This window comes from Corythoichthys intestinalis, chromosome 3 (assembly GCF_030265065.1).
Source record: "Corythoichthys intestinalis isolate RoL2023-P3 chromosome 3, ASM3026506v1, whole genome shotgun sequence".
NCBI classification, from domain to species: domain Eukaryota; kingdom Metazoa; phylum Chordata; class Actinopteri; order Syngnathiformes; family Syngnathidae; genus Corythoichthys; species Corythoichthys intestinalis.
Genome location: NC_080397.1, coordinates 51,259,932 through 51,280,797, shown reverse-complemented (window position 1 = coordinate 51,280,797; position 20,866 = coordinate 51,259,932). Strand labels below are relative to the sequence as shown.

General features: G+C 37.3%; 2 protein-coding genes across 8 annotated transcripts; one reads left to right on the top strand and one right to left on the bottom strand.

Annotated features, from left to right (window-relative positions):
* Window positions 1-6,189: 6,189 nt before the first annotated feature.
* On the top strand, window positions 6,190-16,370 carry gtf2h3 (general transcription factor IIH, polypeptide 3). Of its 3 annotated transcripts, none has more exons than XM_057832667.1 (14): window positions 6,190-6,281; window positions 6,359-6,429; window positions 6,507-6,586; window positions 6,655-6,761; window positions 9,698-9,840; window positions 10,038-10,100; window positions 10,937-10,966; window positions 11,041-11,069; window positions 11,256-11,330; window positions 11,438-11,491; window positions 11,947-12,015; window positions 12,082-12,217; window positions 14,581-14,617; window positions 14,692-16,370. In XM_057832667.1, the coding sequence occupies exons 2-14, from the start codon at window positions 6,420-6,422 to the stop codon at window positions 14,756-14,758; spliced, it is 900 nt and encodes a 299-aa protein (XP_057688650.1). In that variant the 5' UTR covers window positions 6,190-6,281; window positions 6,359-6,419; the 3' UTR covers window positions 14,759-16,370. The 3 variants fall into 3 exon arrangements, with proteins under 3 accessions (XP_057688650.1, XP_057688648.1, XP_057688649.1); XM_057832665.1 differs by having other exon boundaries at window positions 14,514-14,617; XM_057832666.1 differs by having other exon boundaries at window positions 6,207-6,266; window positions 14,514-14,617.
* Window positions 10,774-19,298, bottom strand: psmd9 (proteasome 26S subunit, non-ATPase 9). 5 transcript variants are annotated; one of them, XM_057832668.1, is made up of 6 exons: window positions 19,112-19,298; window positions 18,935-19,043; window positions 15,410-15,603; window positions 15,240-15,341; window positions 15,016-15,104; window positions 10,774-12,236 (listed from the first exon to the last, which is right to left on the bottom strand). In XM_057832668.1, the coding sequence occupies exons 1-6, from the start codon at window positions 19,226-19,228 to the stop codon at window positions 12,179-12,181; spliced, it is 669 nt and encodes a 222-aa protein (XP_057688651.1). In that variant the 5' UTR covers window positions 19,229-19,298; the 3' UTR covers window positions 10,774-12,178. The 5 variants fall into 5 exon arrangements, with proteins under 5 accessions (XP_057688651.1, XP_057688652.1, XP_057688653.1 ...); XM_057832669.1 differs by having other exon boundaries at window positions 10,835-12,236; window positions 18,935-19,034; window positions 19,112-19,289; XM_057832670.1 differs by lacking the exon at window positions 10,774-12,236 and adding an exon at window positions 13,428-14,955 and having other exon boundaries at window positions 19,112-19,297.
* Between the last annotated feature and the right edge of the window lie 1,568 nt (window positions 19,299-20,866).

Here is a 20,866-nt window from a genome sequence, read left to right as displayed (position 1 = left end):
TGAGCGCTGCCTGCAAAATGCCTTATTAAAAGGCCTTTTCTTTTGAAGTGAACGGCATTTCTTAACCTGAAAAGATCGAAATGCCAAACGTTACACACAAAAACTTGAAACGTGTCTACACAAACTGTGTTTCAGGTTAAGAACACCTTGTAAATGCAAAACAAACTGTGAACAAATACTTCACAAATCAACAATAAATCATTTATCAACAGTTTACTTATGGTAAAACGGATGGTTATTATGAAGTTTTACCAAAAAGTAAAAAATTGACTTTTCCCAAAAGTCAACTTTTTCGTCATATTTGGGCTGTGCTGAGAGTCCTGACATGTTTTTGGAACGTTTCCCGGCACTCCCGGCAAAGTGTTTTTTGACCGTCTTTGAAATTTTGAAAAATTGCGTAAGAACCCCCCCCCTTACAAAAAAGTCAAAAATGGACTTTTCTCAAAAGTCAACTTTTTTGGCATATTTGGGCTGTGCCGAGAGTCCTGACATGTTTTTGGAACGTTTCCAGGCGCTCCATGTTCCAAAAGTGTTTTTTGACCGTTTTTGAAATTTTGAAAAAATGCGTAAGCACCCCCCCTTACGAAAAAGTCAAAAATGGACTTTTCTCAAAAGTCAACTTTTTTAGCATATTTGGGTTCTGCCGAGAGTCCTGACATGTTTTTGGAACGTTTCCAGGCACTCCTTGTTCCAAAAGTGTTTTTTGACCGTTTTTGAAATTTTGAAAAAATGCGTAAGCACCCCCCCCCCCTTACGAAAAAAACAAAAATGGACTTTTCTCAAAAGTCAACTTTTTTAGCATATTTGGGTTCTGCCGAGAGTCCTGACATGTTTTTGGAACGTTTCCAGGCACTCCTTGTTCCAAAAGTGTTTTTTGACCGTTTTTGAAATTTTGAAAAAATGCGTAAGCACCCCCCCCCCCCTTACGAAAAAGTCAAAAATGGACTTTTCTCAAAAGTCAACTTTTTTGGCATATTTGGGCTCTGCCTAGAGTCCTGACATGTTTTTGGAACGTTTCCCGGTGCTACTTTGCCCAAAAGTGTTTTCTGACCGTTTTTTAATTTTGCAATTTTGATAAAATGCGTAAGCACCCTTGCCTGGCTCTGCCAGACTATTCTCCCTGTATTTTTCAAACACTGAGAGAAATAGTCTGGGAACCATCCCATTAACGGCCTTTCAAGCAGGTACAAAATCAATCGACAAATCAGATTTGTTTATTTGCGTGACGTCTTCTTAACGAGCAACGTCACTCTTGCGCGTCGAAAGTCGTCTCCAACACAGATGGTGAACGGGAGAGCCGGGAATATGTTCCAATCCACGATAAAATCCGTTTTAAATGATCAAAAACCGATCGACACGAGTCATTGACAACAGTCTGTCTCGCGCTAGCCATGTTGAATAAACTCCGCTCTCTTCGTATGTTTACTTCCACACGCAAGTCCCTCGTCCTTCCCTCGTCATTGAGAGATGTCGTCATTATACTAATGTCACGTCTGCCCGTCGCTGATTGATCCACTCCGCTGTCTGTTTGCTGTGGCTTGCTCCGCCCTGGAAATTGTATCCGCGTGAATGGTGGCCAGACTCAATAGCTGGAACAGCGGTGAGTCTGGTGTACCAGGCAATAAGCACCCCCCCTTACAAAAAAGTCAAAAATTTACTTTTCTCAAAAGTCAACTTTTTTGGCATATTTGGGCTGTGCCGAGAGTCCTGACATGTTTTTGGAACGTTTACCGGCGCTCATTGGCCCAAAAGTGTTTTTTAACCGTTTTTGAAATTTGAAATTTTGAAAAAATGCGTAAGCACCCCCCCCCCCCCTTACAAAAAAGTCAAAAATTGACCTTTCTCAAAAGTCAACTTTTTGGGCATATTTGTGCTGTGCCGAGAGTCCTGACATGTTTTTGGAACGTTTCCCGGCGCTCCTAGGCCCAAAAGTGGTTTTTGACCGTTTTTGAAATTTTGAAAAATTGCGTAAGCACCCCCTCTTACACAAAAGTCAAAAATGGACTTTTCCCAAAAGAAAACATTTTGGCATATTTGGCCTGTGCCGAGAGTCCTGACATGTTTTTGGAACGTTTCCCGGCGCTCCTTGGCCCAAAAGTGTTTTTTGACCGTTTTTGAAATTTTGAAAAAATGCATAAGCACGCCCCCTTACAAAAAAGTCAAAAATTGACTTTTCTCAAAAGTCAACTTTTTTAGCATATTTGGGCTGTGCCGAGAGTCTTGACATTTTTTTTTTAGAACGTTTCCAGGTGCTCCTTGGCCCAAAAGTGTTTTTGACCGTTTTTGAAATCTTGAAAAAATGCGTCAGCACCCCCCCTTACAAAAAAGTCATAAATTTACTTTTCTCAAAAGTCAACTTTTTGGGCATATTTGTGCTGTGCCGAGAGTCCTGACATTTTTTTAGAACGTTTCCAGGCGCTCCTTGGCCCAAAAGTGTTTTTGACCGTTTTTGAAATTTTGAAAAAATGCGTAAGCACCCCCCCTTACAAATAAGTCAAAAATTGACTTTTCCCAAAAGACAACGTTTTTGGCATAATTGGGCTCTGCTGAGAGTCCTGACAAGTTTTTGGAATTGTTCCCGGCGCTCAATGGCCCAAAAGTGTTTTTTGACTGTTTTTGAAATTTAAAAAAAATGCGTAAGCACCCCCTCTTACACAAAAGTCAAAAATTGACTTTTCCCAAAAGAAAACATATTGGCATATTTGGGCTATGCCGAGAGTCCTGACATGTTTTTGAAACGTTTCCTGGCGCTCCTCGGCCCAAAAGTGTTTTTTGACCGTTTTTAAAATTTGAAATTTAAAAAAAATGCGTAAGCACCCCACACCTTACAAAAAATTCATAAATTGACCTTTGTCAAAAGTCATCCTTTTTGGCATATTTGTGCTGTGCCGAGAGTCCTGACATGTTTTTGGAACGTTTCCCGGTGCTCCTAGGCCCAAAAGTGTTTTTTGACCGTTTTTGAAATTTTGAAAAATTGCGTAAGCACCCCCTCTTACACAAAAGTCAAAAATGGACTTTTCCCAAAAGAAAACATTTTGGCATATTTGGGCTGTGCTGAGAGTCCTGACATGTTTTTGGAACGTTTCCCGACGCTCCTTGGCCCAAAAGTGTTTTTTGACCGTTTTTAAAATTTGAAATTTAAAAAAAATGCGTAAGCACCCCACACCTTACAAAAAATTCATAAATTGACCTTTGTCAAAAGTCATCCTTTTTGGCATATTTGTGCTGTGCCGAGAGTCCTGACATGTTTTTGGAACGTTTCCTGGCGCTCCTCGGCCCAAAAGTGTTTTTTGACCGTTTTTAAAATTTGAAATTTTGAAAAAATGCGTAAGCACCCCCCCCCCCTTACGAAAACGTCAAAAATTGACTTTTCTCAAAAGTCAACTTTTTTCGCATATTTGGGCTGTGACGAGAGTCCTGACATGTTTTTGGAACGTTTACAGGCACTCATTGGCCCAAAAGTGTTTTTTAACCATTTTTAAAATTTGAAATTTAAAAAAAATGCGTAAGCACCCCACACCTTACAAAAAATTCATAAATTGACCTTTGTCAAAAGTCATCCTTTTTGGCATATTTGTGCTGTGCCGAGAGTCCTGACATGTTTTTGGAACGTTTCCCGGTGCTCCTAGGCCCAAAAGTGTTTTTTGACCGTTTTTGAAATCTTGAAAAAATGCGTCAGCACCCCCCCTTACAAAAAAGTCATAAATTTACTTTTCTCAAAAGTCAACTTTTTGGGCATATTTGTGCTGTGCCGAGAGTCCTGACATTTTTTTAGAACGTTTCCAGGCGCTCCTTGGCCCAAAAGTGTTTTTGACCGTTTTTGAAATTTTGAAAAAATGCGTAAGCACCCCCCCTTACAAATAAGTCAAAAATTGACTTTTCCCAAAAGACAACGTTTTTGGCATAATTGGGCTCTGCTGAGAGTCCTGACAAGTTTTTGGAATTGTTCCCGGCGCTCAATGGCCCAAAAGTGTTTTTTGACTGTTTTTGAAATTTAAAAAAAATGCGTAAGCACCCCCTCTTACACAAAAGTCAAAAATTGACTTTTCCCAAAAGAAAACATATTGGCATATTTGGGCTATGCCGAGAGTCCTGACATGTTTTTGAAACGTTTCCTGGCGCTCCTCGGCCCAAAAGTGTTTTTTGACCGTTTTTGAAAAAAAAAAAAAAAAAGTAAGCACGCCACCTTACAAAAAATTCAAAAATTGACTTTTCCCAAAATTCAACAATTTTGGCATATTTGTGCTGTGCCGAGATTCCTGATGTGTTTTTGGAATGTTTCCCGGCGCTCCTTGGTCCAAAAGTGTTTTTTGACCGTTTTTGAAATTTTGAAAAAATGCGTAAGCACCCCCCCTTACAAAAAAGTCATAAATTTACTTTTCTCAAAAGTCAACTTTTTGGGCATATTTGGGCTATGCCGAGAGTCCTGACATTTTTTTAGAACGTTTCCTGGCGCTCCTCGGCCCAAAAGTGTTTTTTGACCGTTTTTGAAATTTAAAAAAAATAAGTAAGCACGCCACCTTACAAAAAATTCAAAAATTGACTTTTCCCAAAATTCAACATTTTTGGCATATTTGTGCTGTGCCGAGATTCCTAATGTGTTTTTGGAATGTTTCCCGGCGCTCCTTGGCCCAAAAGTGTTTTTGACCGTTTTTGAAATTTTGAAAAATGCTTATTCAACCCCCCTTACAAAAAAGTCAAAAATTGACTTTTCCCAAAAGTATACTTTTTTGGCATATTTGGGCTGTGCCGAGAGGCCTGACATGTTTTTGGAATGTTTCCTGGCGCTCCTACTCATCACATGAGTATTCTTTTCATCACATTTTTTTACTTGTACTTGAGTACATTTTTCGGATTACTACTTTTTCTTGAGTATTACTATTTTTAAGTCACACTACTCCTACTTGAGTAACATTTTTGGCTCCTCTACTCACCTCTGCTCAAGAGTGAGGCAGTACACTGGAGGTTAGGTAAACATAATGAGTGCAGGTCTGGCCCATTCAGCCATAGGGAAAGAAAGAAATTCAGTAAAATATTGTATATGTCGGAAAACACAGACAAGAATGAAAAAGCAGTTTCTCTTCTTGCACTCCTTTTAAAAAGGAACTGCTGTATTTTAAGCCAAAACAACTGTTGTGTTTGATCGAACAATATGTCTATATGCTGCAATAGCAGATTCATGGCAAAAAATTAAGCCCGGAACTATTTTTAATTTGCCGGTTTTACCCTGGAAACCAGACGTCTCGCAACCGTTTTTGTTTCAACCCAGCCATGAAAACAAGGTACGTAATTATATTTATTATTCAAAATGTCTGTTATTTGTATCTTAGAATCAATAATTGATGTCTAATATTTTATTTAAAAAAAAAAAAAAAGAAAAAACTTAAAAAATGTATTCACTCGCATATTTTAAACTTTTAAACAAATTACGTCACAATTTTTAAAAATGGCGTCTGTAAAAAAGTCACGGATATCTACCTCATAACTATCGCTAAATTGTATTTTTTTTGCTACTGTCGCATTTCCCCCGATATTTTAGATGATAAATAATGGATGTTTAAAAGGGTAAATATATGAAAATGAGAATCTCGATTACTCCTTGACGTCAGCGATTTCTGCATCCCGACCCTTGTTATATTACCATGTTTCACCCATAAAATCCCCCAAAAATCCAGCAATGGCCATTCACAGCTGTGGCTTGACACTCAGTGATCCATGCGATATGGAGTTTTTGGATCGAAACAAGGTAAGTACGCGATAATATCTCCTTAAAGTCATGGCGCCTGTAATTCTGCTCTCGACTGCTCTCACCCCCAGATAGGGTTTTGCTTGTTAAAAAACATTTGAAAAAAAAAAAAGAATTCCCTCCTGTCCAAAATTTTTCTTCCCCCAGAAAATGGAGATTTTAAGCTTTCCAATGATGCATCACACATGCATATCGGACAATTTTGAAATTTGGCCAAATTGGCGGTCTCAGAGCGGAACTTCAAGTCACCTGAGTGTTTTCCGCCATATATAGATTATGTAAAACAAGATCGATTTTTATCATTCTCATGAGTTTATTCATATTTTAACACTTTAGTGGGCTGTAAACTAATTTAATTGTGCAACCAAAAAAACGTGTTTTGTGTAGTTGATAGTTGGTACATTTGAACCCCTCTGCAATGAACTACTCCATGCGATGGGTGGCAGCACTGCGCTGTTTAAATCGAGAAGACACAAAGAAGTATAGAAGGGGGAAGTAATACGCGTCAACGCCGTCCAATGTAAACATTTTTTTGGTATGATAGTAACATTCATTTTTTTGACAATGACTTTTACCTCATATGTTTTGACCAAATATATTTATCTTCGTTAGTGCGTCATGATATGGACGAGAGATGTACAAAAAAAGAGGATAAACTAAACGAGTCGTTGTGATGGCGTCAGGTTCGTTTTGTTTGGTGCACAGAGAGCTTCATTTTAATTGTAATGGCTTTTTAAACTGACATATTTTGTTCTCTCAGAGGAAGAAATAAGCTTGCTGGTCATGGTTTTGGACGTTAACCCGATATGGTGGGGTCAGCAAGCCCAGCGTGAGCCACAAGTAAGTGAACGACGATACAAATGTAACCAAAATGGTAATTCTTATTAAGTGTTTTGGTGGGGTCCTAGTTCACTCTGTCCAAATGTATGGACGCTGTCATGGTGATGGCTAACGCACACGTGGCCATGAGCAGGAATAACAAGTTGGCCGTCATCGCCAGCCACTGCAAAGACAGGTCAGACAGTTCATTTACCATCACTTATTTTAGCTGTCTAATATGTTGCTCGAGGTCTGTCCTTCTTGTCCTTACTTGGTCAATTCTCTCTATCAGCTCTTGGTCCATCTGTCTGACAAGTTCAGTATTATGTATCTATCATACTGGCTGCCTAACCATTACTCCTTGTCCATTTATAAAACCAGCTATCATTCCTTGATCAGTTCAATTCTCATCATTTTGTCTGTCTCGCTGTCTTTTCGTCAGTTGGCATCTTTCTATAAGCATGTGTGTCTGTTATCGTCAGTATTATGACTTGATCTCTCTCAGCCCCTCTACCTCTGTCTATATCCATTAGGGCTGCAGCTATCGTATATTTTAGTAATCGAATAATCGACTGAAAATTCTATCGATTAATCGGATAAAACATATATATTTTTAGGTGAAGAGCAATTATAAATATACATGAGAAAACAAGACATCTCATCTAATATTGAACCATTTTCAGTCAATCAATGTACATTGTTGAAAACAGCCAACAATTGCCTCTCAGATGTGACTAGAATAAAAAAAGACCAATTCACTGCTTTCACTCCAAAAACTTTTAGATCTTATAAAAAAAAAAAAAATTCTATATATTTCTCACCTAAAAATGCCATTACGCTTGATAACACACATCACTTAAAAGTTGTTTTTCCCCACGTGTTTTAATTGAATTTCCATTTTTGTCAAGCCATTTTTAAATTCTAGTTAAGTTTTAAGTTAGTCTAAACTGTAAGTCCTGATAGGATTTTGAGTTTTTGCAGTGTTCAAAAAATGTATGATACCTGCTGTATTGGAGCACATTAGGGACCAGTGCTACTTGGTGTTTTATCCAGCAATGACTACTGAGGTAATATTGACAGTTAGCATTACGAAGTTTTTATTTTACACCCTCATCACTCTATAGCGCTATGTTTTCACAGATTAAATAAAGACTGTATGTAAGACATGTTAGCCACGCATCGACAGTGGTCATATCTAATAGAAACCTAGCCCTCCTCAGGGCTAACGTTACGTGAGCGAGTGACAGTAACGTTAATCTTATTTATTAGCACTTAGAAGTAGAGCAGGGCGGTAAACCGAAAATTTACCGTTACCGAAATTCTTCACGATGACCGACGTAATTTTGACCATGTCGGTAAATTCGGTAATTTAATAAAAGAAAATATAGCCTTTTCATCCCGCTTTGACTGTGTGTTGTTCGGCTATGTTCATTCCCCTTTAAGAAAGCAGACAGTGCGCTTACGTTTGGAGTCACATGGTTTTCAGGAAGCCAATCAAACAGAAGCCCGGTAGGCTAACGCTAGCAGCTAACGCTAGCGGCTAACGCTACAAGTAAACGGGATGAAGTCGGGCTTAAGTTAGCTTCGCCAAACTTTCACCCGACATTAAGTAAACTCTTGACGGGTTCCAGATAAAGATGGAAAAACCGAGGCTTTCTGAAACAATGAACCACTTTTAAGACAATTGCCCTAAATTGAATCACTGTTTGACACACTGCAAGAGCCCCATCTACTGGATAAACAGTGCAAGTTTCTTTTTAAAAGTAAAGTTGACAAATTGCCTCAGCATTACATACAGTATCTTCAATAGAATTAAGTGGATGTCGTCTATTTCAACCAGGAGATCGTGTCGTCATTAAGTGTGATTTACACAATTAAAGTTGACCTCTTTAAGCCTGTGTCATTGCTTTTGTCTGTGAAGATGTGTTCAAAGCAGTATTTGTAATACACGACAGTGCTAGTCTTGTAAGTGGCTCGTCCTAGATGACGGCGAGTAACTATGTATTGTTTATTCTTTGTAAAAATTACACTACAGTAAGCACAGTGCTTGGGAACAGGAATATTATTGCATACTGTAAGGATTTCCAAAATCCTAAGATGTAAATTGAGCCGAATAAAAGAAAGGAAAGGTTTGTGAAACATTTTTTAATTAAGTATCATTTCTGGGGGGCGGGTGGATGTGTCGTATTTGTATCTATTCTAAATATCTAAACGTATGCCACTATCTAGTGTATAACAATGCGGAATGAATTTAATGAAATTCAAGTGATGATATTTTTCAAGCCATACAAGCTGTTATAAATGTTCACACAAGAATTCTTATTGTTTACAAGATTTTTTAAAATACTTAATGTTTAGACTGCATGTGCAATTGTTAAATTGAAAGCTGGTAAATAAATTTAACGAGAAACTGTTAATTTGTATTCCATGCATTGATTCAAATTTTCAAATTATATAACTGTTTGCTTGGGCGAATTTATCGTCATTTATCGTTATCGAGGTAAATCTGCTCAATTTATCGTGATATGTACTTAAGGCCATATCGCCCAGCCCTACTTAGAAGTCTACTGCTTTAAGATGGCAGCTGTTTACTAACGCTGCTGACTCTGTCATTTCGCATCTAGTTCAACATACAGGTGATCTCGATGAGACGCATCAGACGCTACCTGCTACTAGCGTAGCATCATGCGGGCTAGTTTTTAGTAACGTCGGCATCCTATGTAGCGCCTGTCGGCTGCTGTAAGGTTTTTTTTTTTTTTTTTTTTTTTTTTTTTTGCTTCTTCTTCTACGCACGTGATATCAGCACGTTGTCCGGCATTAAAAGTAGTCCGGGAAACGTGAGGCTTAGAGCTGTGAAAATTAAACGATTACTCGAGGTGAATAAAATTACTCAGATCAGTTTTTAAACTCGAGTACTCGAGTTGCTCGAGTATTCGTTTCAGCTCTAATATCCATACAGTATGTCTGTTGGTTTGTCGATAATTTTATCAGTTCTATAGTATACCTGTCTTGAGGTTTGTTTCTTGCTTTGTCTATAGCTACAGTGTCATCGTTACCGTCACCGTCTGTAGAGCTTTTAACTTTTAATTTAATAGATGGGACCCATTTATGAATATACTTACTTTTTTTCAGTCACTTCCTGTATCCCACTACGAGTGAAACTGGTAACGACGGCACCACAGACGATGTGTGTTCCAGCGGCGACGGCAAGTATGAACTGCTGTCTGTCGCCAACAACATCATTGCTGACCAGATCAGAAATTTGATGTCCAACAGTAGGTCAACACTACTTCTAAGTAATCATTTGGTAAATATATTAAAGCAGTCATTTTGAAAGAATTTCAGTATTGGAATTTTAATTAACACCTGCTTAGGGATTCAGCTAATTGTTGTATTGCATCACAGTTGGAGAACTCGCAACGCAACAGGCTTTAATTCTTGAATATTTGTGTTTTGTGTGTTCATTGTGCAGTTGAAGTGACTGGAGGTTCCACAGACACTTTGCTGGCCGGATCTCTTGCCAAAGCTCTCTGTTGTATCCTCCCACTACACAATTTGCGCATTTACTATGGGGACAATGCGATAGTAGAAGAATGACGGATTAGATAAAGATGAATGTCTAAGATATTTTTTGTCATTTTGGCAAACAAAAAATACAATAGAATCCATTAAATAAAGCACATGCTGGAAGAAAAAAATCATTTAAATTAAATCATAAAAGTAACATAAAAACACATTTGGAAAAATAAGATCAATATGAAATACAACAAAATTAAAATAGTTTTATCATCTTTAGTAAATAGTTTAAATACAATAATACAATATTATTACTGCGATTGGCTGGCAACCAATTCAGAGTGTACCCAGCTCCGGCACCCCTGTGACTCTTGTGAGTATAAGCGGTACGGAAGAATGATGCATACAATATTAGTCAGTAATAGGGGGGTAAAGATAAAATTAACAATACAACAAAAACATGGTGTTCAAAACATAGATTAAGAAAATACATTTTTTTAAAAATTAACAAAAAATTTTGATGAGAATGTTGAAAATAATAGTAATAAAAGAATGAGAAGAATGATCATTATTTGAATGATTTTTCTGACAAATTGAAAAAAACAAGATTAGACATTTTGGAGGTAATAAGTCATCTATCAACTAATTATATTATAAAAACATTTCTTTGCATCGCATAGAATACGAGTAAAATAATACGCTATTGGTAAAACAAAGTATAATATTTAGGAAAGTAACAAATTACACATATAAATGAAATTGTTCAATATAAAATATGATTACACGCATTGGGAAAAGAATATTTTAATTAGTTTTTTCCCCAATAATTGATATTCTTTAATTATTTGAACTCAGATATTAACAGAATCTCCAAGGAACTTGAAGGTACTTACTTTTATTCATCACTAATTGATTAATGAGTTGGTTCAATCCATATTTCCTGTTTTTTCCCTCTTCAGTGGGACAGGAGGTCAAGTCTCGAATTTTGGTAAGTAGTTTATGAACAAAAACATTTTGTGTATATTTTTTAAACTATATATTTGTTGTATTTTAAATTTGGTTGTTTACGGAAACATTGCCCATAGTCTGCTGAGCTCCAGCACCACTGTGACCCTGGTGAGGATAAGTGTTATTGATAATGAATGGATGAATTAAAAAAAATGTGCTTGATTAGGTGATAAAGGCAGCAGATGACTGTGCGTTGCAGTACATGAACTTCATGAATGTCATCTTTGCCGCCCAAAAGCAGGTTATGACATGAGTTGTTTGTTGCCATTTTCAGCATAGTTACTGATTATCCAACCCAATTGTATTACCACTAATACTTGTTTTCCTTATAATGTTGTTTTAAAACAGAGCATCCTGATAGACGCATGTGTGTTGGAGTCTGACTCTGGGCTCCTACAGCAGGTACAGTCTTTTGTAACACACTTTTCATATAAGTGATGAATGCTTGGAACATTTTCTATCAGGGTAGGTCAACCGGGTATGTTGTCCCGGGCCTCATGAGCATAGGGGCCCCTGAATGACCCTTAATTGATTTGACTTTCCATTCACATATTTATTATTTAAATCATTGTCTGATTAAATATGATGTTCTACTCAATATATACTTAAAAACTTTAACGTATTAAATATTTCAAACATATATTTCTTCCTTTTTTTGCACAACGCAATACAAATGGAAAAAAGGACTTTGAAAACACACAAATTAGGGGCGAGGGGGACATGAAGGCCAATGCTAAATATGGTAGTGAAGAGGTTACAAACAGGTCACTGTGATATTAACGATCCATAAATATTTAAATGTTACACTATCGTGGGGCCCTCAATGAAGTTTTTTTTTCTCGTTTCTGAACTGACAGGCTTGCGATATAACTGGAGGCTTGTACCTCAAGATCCCCCAGAAGGCAGCCCTAGCGCAGTATCTGCTGGTGAGTGCTGCCGCTCAACAAATTTCTCCTTGCGTTCCTTTGAGTTTTTGAGACTTTGTGGGGCAGTGGGTGTTCCTGCCAGACGGCGAGCAGCGTTTGCAACTCCTGCTGCCGCCGCCGGTCCACGTTGACTACAGGGCAGCGTGCTTCTGCCATCGCAACCTCATCCAGATCGGTTACGTCTGCTCCGTCTGCCTGTCCAGTAAGCGCTTCTATCCATCCTGTGCTTAACAATAAGAACAAATGCCTGAAAAATTCTAATATTTACTATTGTCTTGTTTTAAAGGTACTATACAGAATTGTTAGTGTTAATTTGTAGGCCATGCATGCTTTACCAATGCCTTAATGAGTAAACAGAGTCCTGACATTTTATCTGAGACTGCCCAAAAAAATTCATTTTTCTTCCCTTCATAAGTGTTTGTGGCAAACACACACTTGTGCACGTCCATGCGGTGGCAACACTTTTCTTGCTGCTAACAGCAAACGATCATGTTTGCTGTTTTTTTACGTTTTTGGTGTTGGTTTGATGGGCCAACACTCGTAGCTTTACTTTCGTGCCCGTACAAGCATGCGTGCCATGAACGAGCTCTACACAGGCGTTAGTTACGGTTGAATACAGAGGTGGTAGTTATGGAAAAAAAGGGAAAAATATTATATTTTCAGGGCAAAAATCTCGACATTATCACTATTGTCTTGTTTTTGTTTAGTTTTTGAGAAAACTCCTAATTTTTTTATTGGCCCGAATATAAGACCGTGTTTTTTGCATTGAAATAACACTGAAAAAGAGGGGGTCGTCTTATATTCGCGGTCTAGACATTATAGCCATTCAGACGCTAGATGACGCCAGATATCATTGAAGCGATGTTGTCATGACAGATCTCAGCTACTCTTTTTAGTTGAACCAGTTTGCATTATTTTATTGAAATGTTTTTCCTCATTCAAATTTGTTTCAAGACTACAGTTACGACTTCACTTTGGTGGTTAATGCAGTTATTGCAATTTTGTTGTTTATTTACATTTCAAAAACCAGAAGCCATTTATGAATGTGATTGTTCTTTAGTTTACATTAGGGCTGCAGCTATCGAATATTTTTGTAATCGAGTAATCGACTGAAAATTCTATCGATTAATCGAGTAATCGGATAAAACAAATATATTTTTAGGTGAAGAGCAATTATAGATATACATGAGAAAACAAGACATTTTATCATTTTCAGTCAATCAATGTCTTTATTTTTGATGTGTATTGTTGAAAACAGCCAACAATTGCATCTCAGATGTAACTAGAATTTAAAAAAAAAAAGACTAATTCACTATATATATATATATATATATATATATATATATATACACACACACACACACACACACACACACACCTAAAAATGCCTTTACGCTTGATAACACACATCGCTTAAAAGTTACGATTTTTCCCCACGTTTTTCAATTGAATTTTTATTTGTGTCAAGCCATTTTTAAGTTCTAGTAAAGTTTTAAGTTAGTCTAAACTGTAAGTCCTGATAGGATTTTGAATTTTTGCAGTGTTCAAAATAAATGTATGATACAGGCTGTATTGGAGCACATTAGGGACTAGTGCTACTTGGTGTTTTATCCAGCAATGACTACTGAGCTAAAATTGATAGTTAGCATTATTGAGTTTTTATTTGACACCCTCATCACTCCACAACGCTATGTTATGTTAAAGCCTTTATGTAAGACACGTTAGCCACGCATCGAAAGTGGTCTTAATTAATAGAAACCTAGCCCTCCGCAGGGCTAACGTCACGTGAGCTAGTAGTGACAGTAACGTTAATCTTATATATTAGCGCTTAGCGCTCTACTGCTTTAAGATGGCGGCTGTTTGCTAACGCTGCCCAGACGCGGCCTAGTCTGTCATTGTGCATCTAGTTCAACATACATGTGATCTCTATGAGACTCACCAGAGCTAACTGCAACTAACGTAGCATGTGCAGGCTAGTATTTTGCAACGTCGGAGTCGTTTGTAGCGGCTGTCTGCTGCAGTAAGTTTTTTTTTTTTTGCTTCTTCCTCTACGCACGTGACATCAGCGCGTTGTCCCGCATTAAAAGTAGTCCGAGCAAAACGTGATGCTTAGAGCTGTCAAAATAAACGAATACTCGAGGTGAATAAAATTACTCGGATCAGTTTTTAAACTCGAGTTACTCGAGTTGCTCGAGTATTCGTTTCAGCTCTAGTTTACATATTTAAATGAGGCAAAATAACATGCTTTTTCTTTCAAATATATTGTTGTAATTATTTTCTGTATAAAAATTAATTTGGTGTTCAAAAAGTCTTTTTTCAAACTTGAGTCTTGAAAAAGAGGGGGTCGTCTTATATTCGGGCTAATACAGTATATTTTACAGCAGAATTTGTCAAATAGCATTTTGACATTTGTAATGAATGACCAAATATTGTATTTTTTTAAAATTTATTTTTCATAATTAAAGTAGATAATGTTAACAAATCTTTTTCCTTTTTAGACAGTTTTAGGGAGAAAGTCCTATTACAGTCTGTATTATACTTGTGCTACTCCTTTCTCCACCACAGTATTCTGCAACTTCAGCCCCATCTGTACAACTTGCGAGTAAGTTTTTAAGACACTGTTCATCACCTCTATACTTTGAAATTTTTGCTTCATAAAATTTGTCTGTTTTGTAGGACTGCTTTCAAAATCCAGCTCCCACAAATGGTCAAAGGCAAAAAGAAGAAACTCAAAGCATCATGATCATTACCTCTTGAACCTTTAGACATAAATCATGTGTTTGCCCAGTTAACATGTTTAATTTTCAATCATGTTGTAGTGATGAATACTTTTTCAAATATAGAAACTCAAATACAAGGATGCCGTGTCTGAATTTGAAAGTGTTTATTCACATGAAGGTCATTGAAGCTCATGGCGGAGGCATGGGGACAATCTTGCACCTAGTGACAAAATAAGGGGCTACCAATCAGATTGTATTAATGCCTTAATTTTTAACTCACCCCATCAGACCCTGGCCAGACCACCGCTGTGGAGTCAAGCTCATGTTGGCTCTCTGACCCTCACGGACCACTGTCACTCGCAGCGGCTTCTTCAAAAAAAAAAAAAAAAGACATTGGCGCCCCGCAAAAAATTAAGTACTGTATTAAAACCTTCCCCCTGAATTTGCAGTTGACATGTTAAGATGGAAATCATAGTATGTTTGGGCATACATGAGGAGTCTTACCCCTTCACTATGCTGCACCACAGACGCAATGTTGTGGAGGTTTTGGAAGTTGCCACTGTTCACGGAACCAAACTCAATCACTTCATCTCCCACTTTGAGGCCCTTTTGAAGAAAGACGCAAAATGTTCTGACTCATGAATGCCAGATTAAAAAGGCCTTACATAACTTACGGCCACAGAGGCAGGTGATCCCTGAGTGACGGCATCCACACGTGCAAAGGCAGGCGGGAGTCTGTCCCGCTGCGCCGTGGTCTCCTCAAGTGCCTGCGCCCGGTCCTGCCGATGCTTGGCTTTCTCACGAGCGTGAAGCCTGTGCAAGGCGTCCTCGATCTCCACCATGATTGCCTTGTGGTCGTTCTGGAGGCCTGCCTTGACAAATCGTACAAAATTGGTGTAGAACAGAAAGCACTTGTCGTAATCTTTTCAAGGAATAAGGTAGACACACTTACTAAGCAGATGAAAAATGAGCATCACTGAAGAAGTCTATTTAAAAAATTTGGCATTTTCCAAAGGGTGCACGTGAAGGGCGTAGGTTTGTCTCAATATTGGTCGGGATGATATAACAGCATAACATGCATGTACACTTTTTGCTGGGAATGGGACATTAATAAGACCAAACAGATTGGGTGAACGGAGGGTCAGGGCTACATTTCTCACCAATAAGAACCTAATGAATTGATAGGCTAAATGATTAATGCAAACTAAATCTGTATTGACTTATACCAACTTTCACACTGCAAATTTCTAACGTCTTAATCTGATCATTTTTCTTAAATCTAGTCGAATAATTTTCTCCATCGTGTTTTGCGTGTTAAGGCTCGTTAACAGATTAATGCGTCAGATTCTTCCACTTTAAGTAAATATTACTATTTGTTCTTATTAAGCCCTTACATCTAAAAGTCGGTCATTTTTCGCCTAAATCAAGAAAAAATGCTTTCAAAAAATGTTTTGAACAATATCTAGAATTAAGAACATTTCTGACAAACATTTTTTAAGCTTAAATATACAAACTTTTTGCTTAAAATAAGTAAAGGTTATTTTCAGCTATTTTTCTTATTTCAAGAAATCTGAGTGAAATTTACTTGAAGCACTCAGATAATTTCAATTGTTTCATGTAGATTTACACTGAAAACAAGGAAAGCCCCCCCCACCCCAGTTTTAAGGAGGTGGGTTTTGCAGTGCATATGTATAGGTTCAGGTGATAATACACCGATTCAAAACTTTGATTTTGAAAACATTTTTAATAGTCTTTAATATTTGAACACAAATTATATTAACATACACAAGAAATACAAACTTGTTAATCTCTTAAGTATCAATGAATGCAAAAAAATGTAAATTAAATATAACAAAAAAAACTTCCTATTCAGGGAATAACAAAAATAAATAAAAATGGAGCATTCCTTCAGGTAAAACACTACTTCTTTTGTTCTCAAGCACAGCCAAACTAAACAAAAAATGAAAGCTCCTTTGGGCTGTTTTAAGACCACATAAGTAAAATCAAAATTACAACTGGGGAGAAGGAGGTACACCTTGGTTCACTACATTTCTTTCAGTTTAATGTTAACAGTAGAAAACATCCAGGAGGATATTTCTCTCAAAGCAGCTTCCTCCTCGAGTTTGAGAAATTCGCACAAGTTAATGTTTTGCTAACTCTTATGTAGGTCGGACTTTCAGTACCAAAATTTGTGGTGTGTTCCCCACCTACACAATACTGATGTTTTTACATTACTTACAGTGGTAGCTACTTGTGGGGAAAAAAACTTCTGATATCCCTTGTCTTCAAAGGGGGCGGAGGAGGTATGTTGTATTTCTGTCTTTTGGGGGGAGGGGGGTGTCAAGTCATCACCCAATGAAACGTGTGTTTCAGGGGAAAAATGGACTGCCACATTCAGCAAATGAAAAGGGGTCAATGTAAGTCTGACTCTGAACATAATTAAAGTACTGTAATTCACTTAATGATAGGATCAATTCTATCCTTACAACATATGGGAAGACGATCTAAATTACCCATGTAACTGTCATATAATGCAAATTAGGTTGCGCAAAATTTGGTGGGGACAATTTGAGCATCCTGAAAAGTTGCTAGTGTTACGTCCCTATGCAAACCTACGCCCTTGGTGCAAGTACAGTAGTTTTATTCGTTAGCTTCGTTAGACATTTATGATAGCTAGGATTGTTGAACTATTGCGGCGTTTATTTTGGTAGCAAATATGCCATCTTTTTTTCTAGTTTCTAAATTTGGGGATTTTTTTATTTTTTTATCTACTGTGTATTTTTGCTTTAAGATTATGGTCTTTATTGTTTTTTTTTTTTTTTTTTTTTTTTTAACCTTTTAGACAAATTGTATGTTTTATCTAATATTTGTGTAAATTTGCCCATTCTTAGTTGATGTGCTTTTTTTTTTTTATTTATTATTTTTTTTAAACCTATTATTTTGGTAAATTTCGGAACATTTTTCATAACCGTAATTTCAGATATTTGTGCATTTTTAGTCAAAATTTTAAGTCATCACACTATAAAAAGTAAAAACACTGTATTCCGAACTAATACTTATAATTGCCATTGTATTCAAATGTGTTTTTCTCGTCGAAATATGCTTGATTTTGTTGCAAAATGCAATAAAACATGGCTTTCTTCCAGTAGATTTGCTTTAATGAATGTAAAATTTATTCTGCACTAATACCTAATTTCCATTTTTTTGCCAATTTTTTAATCATCAAAATGCTTGATTTTGTTGCAAAATGCAATAAAACATGGCTTCCATCATGTGAATTTGCTTTTATGAATGTGAAATTTAGTCACATCAGAATGATAAAACGTATATTTGTCTTTCGCACATTTTCTCCAGCAAGAACAGCCCAAAGCCTTTATTCAATGGGCAAGTCACAAACACTCAAAAGTTGTTTACACTTTATTTGAACACTTCTTGACTAGGGTTGGGCATCGTTTGAAATAGAACGATTCCGGTTCCAATTACGTTTCCACATTTCGATTCCGGTTCCGAACGATTCCGATTCTTTTAAGAGCAGGGTTTAAAAAAAAAGGCAGGGTAAAAAAAATTGCAAGGCTTATATTAAAATCTTATCCTCTCGATTTTTTAAATTATATGAACTTCTCACAGGGCTAATTTTAACTTGTATATATATATATATATATACATCAGTCTTTGAACTTGAGCATTTTTTTTTCGCTCGGCGGTCAGGGCATCGAAACGCGGAATCGAAATTTTAAAATTTGAACGATTCCTGGAGCATCGGAGTGATAGAACCGGTTCCCATCGATGCTCGATGCCCTACCCTATTCTTGACACCTGCCATGAATAAGAATTAATGCTTATGACAGTTACATTATGTAAGATTTGATGGAAAGTTGACATTGTTTCATGTCTTTCGGTTAGCACAACTGATGACATCAGTTATAAACTGTCACACTTCATGCGTCATGTCATGATTTTAATTCTCATGACACTTTTATCAGAAGCATTTAAATAAAGTCACAGCCAAAAGTTGAACCAATAAGTCAACGCGCAGTGCCAAAATAAACGAACCACAAATTCTGGATCTTCACAACACAGGGTACAGGTCACATTAATGTCCTTATGTCTACTGAACATTTTGGTTGACCAAAGCTAGTAAGCTAACATCACGTCACTGTATAAAAAAGGCTATGTGGGGGAAAACCGTTGTTACTTACATGAAATATTGTGTCTGGCGGTTCTTATCTGGTACAAATTGACGTCGTTTCTCGGGTAGCCTTCCGCGTCTACTAAGGGACCATCAAGCCCAACGCCTTGCTGTGAAAACTAAACTTTAGCAAAAACAAACACTTGACAACTTTTACTGACGAGATGACTGTATTTTATCAACTTACGTCTTCCAGGACATCGTAGTAGGCTTTAATCTGCTCTTCGATGTTATCTTTCTTTTTAATAAGGGTTTTAACCTCATCCACAGACGTTTCTGGATTGTTTTTGTCTGTCATTTTCATTGTAATGTCTTGGTTGTGTTACATCGCATTTGTGTCCGGGCGGAATTTGTAATCAAGGCGGAACTGTGTTTCCCAAATCGCGCATGTACGTGCGTGCATAAATATTACTACGTAAGGCTTGATGTTTGATGCGAGCTGAGCCAATAGGAAGACGCGTTATTACTTTTCGGCCATTTTGCAACGGGCCCATCGTGTACTTTGAAAGATTGCTGAATTTTCAAAATTTTAAAACGGCTTGGTTATTCATAAATGTCAAAGTCGCGGTAAATTTACTGCATAAATTAAGGTTTTGTAAATTCAACATCCAATATATATCAAAGCCACGTTAGTATAATTTGTTATGAACCAAACAGAGTAAATCCGAGCGAGTTAAAATTAGTTGAGTTATCCCTCGTTTTTCGCAGTTAATGGGTGCCCCTCCTCCGTGAAAATATAAAATCCGCGAATTAGAGGTTTATTTACATTTTTGTGTGTGTGTGTTCAATGAATTTATTCAGATTTAACAACATTGGAAAGATTTATATGACATGTTTATTTACCTCTTTTTCCAAAGCATCATTAAAAACAAAAACTAAAAACCAAATTGGTTTTAAAAGCACTGCGAATGTGATAATTACGATGAGACAGCTATAAAAGAAAACAATGATTTGTACAGGGTGACCCAAAAAAAGTTTACACTCAGTTGACTGCTTGTTTAAAAGCCATTGAAACATATCTAAATAGGTTGTCATGCTTAAGTGATTCATTAAGGTCACTAAATGCAGCTGGTAATCTCTCGTCTCTACAATTCCTGTGCTTCTGCTGAAAATGAAGAAAACTTTAGCTGTACCTGAATTGCTGCGTGCCGGTCTGACACCTACTGAGATTGCAGCAAATCTGAGAATATCCAGATGTGCAGTCTACAAAGTTAAAAAGAAGCTGAAAGATACTGGAACAGCCTCACGAAAACCTGGGTCTTGAAGTGCCAATCTGTGCGGACCAAAAAGTTGATTGACAAGGTGATATGTGGCCACCCCAGAGTCCAGATCTCAATCCCCTGGATTATAGCATATGGGCAACTGTGGAGGACAGTGCCTGTAAGAAGCCACAAACTTCTGTGGCAGCCTTGGAGAGGTCCATTGTTAGATCTTGGGAAAAGATGACAGCATCCTACATAAAGAAGACCTGTCAAGCGTTCCGCAGGCGCCTGGAGGCTGTTGTGACACTTAAGGGAGGACACATTGAAAAATAGAGTGTACTGTACATGTTTTTTACAATAATGTGTAATTTGTGATTAAATTCTAATTCTAAGATGAATAAACATGGCATTTAAGTTGTATTATGGCAGTGTAAACTTTTTTTTGGGTCACCCTGTACATGGGTACACAAATATATCTTAACATTTTTAAATAAAATACTGTTTTGTCTTTAGTTGGAAAAAAAAAATCCACGATGGACTAGGCGTGCGAAGATTGAAGCTCGAAGTATCGAGGGATCACTATAACTCATTTCATGCAGTAGAGTCCGTTGGAAAAGTCTTCCTGAGCCGATCGTGTTGTCTCACTCTCCGACCCTCCCTCTCCCTGCTCTTTGTTGGTCAGGCAGTGCACTGGAGTTGCTTAACAAAGTTCGCGATGATTGACCGACGTTTAGTGTTTG